The following is a 5,277-nucleotide window of genomic DNA, read 5'->3' as shown; positions in this document are numbered from 1 at the left end:
TGTACATATACTGCATGGATTATACGGGTTAGACAGATCTGGGCTACGGCGGACCAGAGAAAAAAAATAAACTCGCGAGGGACAAGGATACCCGTGGAAAATTGAGTTAGGAGGGAGAACCAAAGCAACAACCCGTACTAGAGACTAGTGGCTTCACTACCAGATATTACTACGTAGCTTAGTTGGGTACTTTGCATTGAGCAATTAAGCAGCAGCAGGACAGCTGCAGATTAGTTAGTTTGTACCCCCAAAATCAGCACTGGCCTCACACTAATTCACTAATTCTAATCATTCTACCAGCACATTATAGCTAATGATCCAGCACACCTGGCAGAAAACGCGGCAGGAAGTAGTTCAGGTGCTAGCGAATGCTTCACGGCCGGCATCTTCAGGCTGACGAGCAAATTCTGCACACCATCGACCCTTGCGTCAAGAATCAAGGAACGCGAAAGCAAGCGGGGGGAGAGAAATTAATAGGAGGGTCGCGAGCCAGCAAGACTCGTTGCTGCTCTCTGCGGCCGCCGCTGGTGGACGGCGGCGGACTTTTTCACTATTGTGACCCTTTCAACGAACTTTGTCACAAAATGAACTCGACGTGAAAGTATTTCATGATCTGACCCTTTTAGCAACGCCACAGCCCGCGGCGTTTCTGCCCAACATAGAAACGCCGAGGTAGCTAGCATTTCTGACCAAGAAGAAACGCCGAGGTAGCTAGCGTTGCGGACCAGGTAAGAAACGCCAAAGCCGCTGGCGTTGCTGCCCATCATTGAAACGCCAATGACCATGACGTTTCTACCCTTTTCCATGTGCATGTGAAATGTGGATGAATTAATTATTACCAAAGAGGGCAGCAACGCCATGGTTCCTTGGCGTTTCTATGATGGGCAGCAACGCCAGTGCCTTTGGCGTTTCTTACCTGGTCCGCAACGCTAGCTACCTCGGCGTTTATTCTTGGTCAGAAACGTTAGCTACCTCGGCGTTCCTATGTTGGGCAGAAACGCCGCGGGCTATGGCGTTGCTAAAAGGGTCAGATCGTGAAATACTTTCACGTCGAGTTCATTTTGTGACAAAGTTCGTTGAAAGGGTCAGAATAGTGATTTGGTCCGACGGCGGCTCCATGGGAAAAGAAGAGAGGAGAAGGGAGGGGCACCTATTATTTGTGGGCTTTCGTGTGTGCTCGAGGCCCAATCTACGTCGCTCTCACGGTACCACGAGGCCCAGAACGAGAAGGCCATGGCCCCAACAGATGACACCGTCTTTTGGGAAAGGCTGCTGCATGCAGATGGGATCGAATGATGCTAAAACTGCAACTCAAGCAATGGTGTGGAGGAGCTTATTTGCTTTGCATGCATCTTAATACCTTGCCTTCATGTCACAGCAAAGGAAAAGAACCTCTAGCCCTCCCCGGAAGCACACCATATTCCTTCCTTTATTTCTACCATCACGTATACATGAGCTGAGCTGAATCTGCTCTGCTATATATACAACCAACCTCAAAGCAACAAGAAATACAATATCAGACGCCATCAAATCGTTCCTGGCCAGCCACACCTGCTTAATTCCTTCCACCCACTCATCCCACGTCAAGCATTCCATCTCTGAGACCGAGAGCCCGGAGAAACTAATGGCCGAGTCGGCCATTGGCTCCGTGCTTGGCAACGTGAGCACCCTTGTGGTCCAGGAGACTACATTCCTATGGGGCGTCAACCTTGAAGTAGGATTCTTGAAGGATGAGCTGAAGCGGCTAAAGAGCTACCTTAAATCCGCCGACCCCAAAAGGAGATCAGGAGATGAGCTTGTGACTACATGGGTCAGCCAGATCAGGGATGCGGCATATGAGGCCGAGAATGCCATTGAAGCGGCCGACTACATGGAGAAGAGAAACAGGCTCAAGAAGGGCTTCAAGGGTGCCATCTCGAGGTATGCTCGCTTCCCAAGTGACGTGATTACCCTTCACACAATTGGTGCTGAAATACAGCGTGTAAAAAGGAAGATCAGTGAGATATTTGATAGTGCAAACCGTTTGAAAATCATTTTGGACACTAGCGATGTAGAAACGGTTCAAACTGAGGATGAGTATCCACAAGATTATGGTACTATGCACCAAAACTTTCAAGATATTGACCTTGTTGGTTTTGGGGATGAGTACAAAGAAATAGTTGGCAAGTTAGTTGACAAAGATGACATAACTCTTAGTGTTGTCTCCATAGTTGCCATGGGTGGGGCGGGGAAAACAACACTTGCTAGAAAAGTATACACTTTATCTAGTGTCAAACAACACTTTGAGGCAGCTTCTTGGGTCACTGTATCTCAAAAATTCAAGGGCATTGATTTACTGAAGGATATTATGAAACAAATAATGGGGGGCAGAGATGAGTCAATTGCTAAGATGAATGAGTATGAGGTGGGAAAGGAGATCCATGATTTTCTATTGCAAAAAAGATACTTGGTAGTTCTTGATGATGTCTGGGAAACCGACACATGGGACCAGATAAATAAAAGGGTTAACGCTTTTCCAGATGCAACTAATGGTAGTAGAGTACTATTAACCACCCGGAAGGAGGATGTTGCAAATCATGTCCAAATGCCAACCTATGTTCATCATTTGAAGAAGTTAGATCACGAGAAAAGTTGGGAACTATTTAGTTGCAAAGCTTTACCATCATACAAAAGGTCTGTCATACGTGATGTGGATGAGTTTGAAACACTTGGGAAAAGGCTTGCAAAGAAATGTGATGGATTGCCACTTGCACTTGCAGTTTTGGGTGGTTATCTATCAAAAAATCTAAATGCACAAACATGGTTCAATATACTCTCTGATTGGCCATTAACCAAGAACGGACAGATGATGCGAGACATACTGGCTCGCAGTTACAAGGACCTGCCAAATCATTATTTAAGGGCTTGTTTTCTCTATCTTGCCGCTTTTCCTGAGGATGATGTAATCTTTGTGTCGGATCTTATTGAATTATGGATAGCAGAAAGCTTCATTCCACATACAGCAAAGCATATGCTAGAAGAAACAGCACGGAGTTATGTAACCGAGTTGGCTCAGAGAAGCTTGATACAAGTTGTTCACAGAAGTAGGGCACATGGATGGATTGAGAGAATAAGGATTCACGATATTCTACATGACTGGTGCTTGGAAGAAGCAAGACAAGATGGTTTTCTTGATGCCATCGACAAAACTGCAGGTCAGGTTTCGTCTCCTGGTCTCTTTGTATTAATTGATTCCATTTTTAAATTTAGTATATGTTTTTGTATGCGGCTAGCTTTTCTGACATGTAATGCACTCTTCTGACATGTAATGCACTCTAAAAAAATTGCAGGCCAAGCTGGTGCATCATCATTGTCTGATAACTTGATGTCCTACCGTTTTAGTTTTCAAACTTTGAGTGATCAGATTTTACCTGCAACGCATAATGTCCGAAGTCTGCTTGGCTTTGAGCTTGAATCAGTGTCCCTTCCTAAGCTGAGATTCCTAAGAGTTCTTTGCATTGAAAAATCAACACTAAAAGATTTCTCCAGCGTAATTGGTGGGTGCATTCACCTAAGACTGCTTAGGTTGACAAATTGTGGACGTGTGGCATTCCCTTCTTCAATTGGAAAACTCCTTTACTTGCAGACTATAGATCTCAGACGCACAGAATTTGAGTCAGTGGTACCAAACTCTCTCTGGGATATCCCTACTCTAAGGCATGTTTACCTTGGCGATGGGTTTTCTCCACCACCACCTGCAAGGAGTGTGCGACTGCAGCCGAAAGAGCTACAGAGCTTTGTGTTAGGCTTGGATCTTGAAACTGTTGGCACTGATTACCGTTGTCTTGACATGATGATTTTCTTGGGCCAGCTGAATCAACTAACAACCTTATCCTTGTGGATGGACCCCGATATACCAGCGGAGGTGCTCAACATATTTGCAAACATGCCTCGCCTGGTTGATATTAGTCTCGGCCAATTTGATGTGCTCCATAAGTTGCCTGCTGAGTTCCCACAAAGCGTACGTCGTCTTGTTCTATATGCCGATGTCATAAAACAAGACCCGATGCCGATCCTGGAGAAACTTCCCTGTCTTGTGGTGTTGAAGTTGAGTGGGTACAAAGGCCAGACCATGTGCTGCTCTTCCCAAGGGTTCCCTCGGCTGCAACACTTAGCACTTGATAGATTTTCCACCGAGGTGTGGAGGATGGAGGAAGGGACAATGCCAAAGCTCTCCCACCTGACACTTCGGTATTGTGTGAAGATGAGCAAGCTCCCGGAAGGGTTGCTGCACCTTCGGTCCCTCAGTCACCTAAAACTGAGCGGTATGCCTCAGATTTCCAAAGATGACGACACACTAAAGGAGCTGCGACAGAAAGGATGCAAGGTATTACATACTTATACGCAGCTTAAGCATAGTTAATTTGCCACACCTTTCATTTTCATTGCTTTTATGTGTGTTTTGTTTTTTGCGCAGGTGGAAACTAGCTAGGGGGTGATTACAGATCTGTGGGGCGCGAGGAATTCATCTTCATTCTCGTCTAAAATCTGGCGCCCTCCCGATTCATTGTCGAACCCATCTCCCTCCTCCCAATCCTGATATCCCTCCTTCTCCTCGTCTCCCTTCAAGGACGCCATGGGCGATCGATACGACAACCTCGCTCCTCCTGCTTCTCTGTCTAGAATCTAGATCCGCCCTCCCGATCGATGCCTATCAGCCTATGTCGCGGCCTCCTCATCCTCCGATGTCGTCGGCCGTGTACAAGATGGAGCTGAGGTGATCTAGGAGAGGCCGCTGCCCATCGCGGACCTTCATTCCCGGTGCCAAGGTCGCTCCTCTTCACCACGGGCCGCCTGCACCTCCCCCAAACTCCAAGCCTAGCTCCGCATGGGAGGGTGGGCAACGGCGCCTCTTTCCCTGGCGGCAGAGATGCATGGTGCTAATCCTCCAAGATGTCTGATTGCATTTATTTTCTTTCCTGTACAAAAAGTGTCAGTTTATTTTCAGTGCGAAATGTACATACACAGTCCAAAAACTGGATCTTATTCCTTGTACATACAGTCCAAAAACTGGATCCACATATGCATCGATGAATACTTATTGCGTGCTGATGCATCATGTTGTGTACTACTAGTTCGTTGATGCATGAATTGGTTAGAACGTTCACGTGTGGCCATTCCTCCCAATTTAAATTGTCATGCTTTGGCAGTAGATGGTATACTGAACTGACGTGCACCTCCATGGTTCACAACATCAACCCATTGACCTGAAAAGGGATGATATCAACTGTACGCACA

At 46.4% G+C, this 5,277-nt stretch overlaps 1 protein-coding gene across 1 annotated transcript; it reads left to right on the top strand.

The window, feature by feature from the left end:
* The first annotated feature begins 1,574 nt into the window (after positions 1-1,574).
* LOC119340649 (putative disease resistance protein At1g50180) lies at positions 1,575-5,014 on the top strand. Its single transcript, XM_037612565.1, has 3 exons — positions 1,575-3,194; positions 3,330-4,366; positions 4,457-5,014. Exons 1-3 carry the CDS (start codon positions 1,625-1,627, stop codon positions 4,469-4,471), a joined length of 2,622 nt encoding a protein of 873 aa, XP_037468462.1. The 5' UTR covers positions 1,575-1,624; the 3' UTR covers positions 4,472-5,014.
* The last annotated feature ends 263 nt before the right edge of the window (positions 5,015-5,277 follow it).

The sequence above is a fragment of the Triticum dicoccoides genome, chromosome 7B (assembly GCF_002162155.2).
Source record: "Triticum dicoccoides isolate Atlit2015 ecotype Zavitan chromosome 7B, WEW_v2.0, whole genome shotgun sequence".
NCBI classification, from domain to species: domain Eukaryota; kingdom Viridiplantae; phylum Streptophyta; class Magnoliopsida; order Poales; family Poaceae; genus Triticum; species Triticum dicoccoides.
This window is presented reverse-complemented; position numbering and strand designations above follow the sequence as displayed.

Coding starts and splice junctions, on each gene's coding strand:
- LOC119340649 (XM_037612565.1), top strand. CDS start 1,625: ATGGCCGAGTCGGCCATTGGCTCCGTGCTTGGCAACGTGAGCACCCTT. Junction 3,195..3,329: donor TGCCATCGACAAAACTGCAG/GTCAGGTTTCGT, acceptor AAAAAATTGCAG/GCCAAGCTGGTGCATCATCA.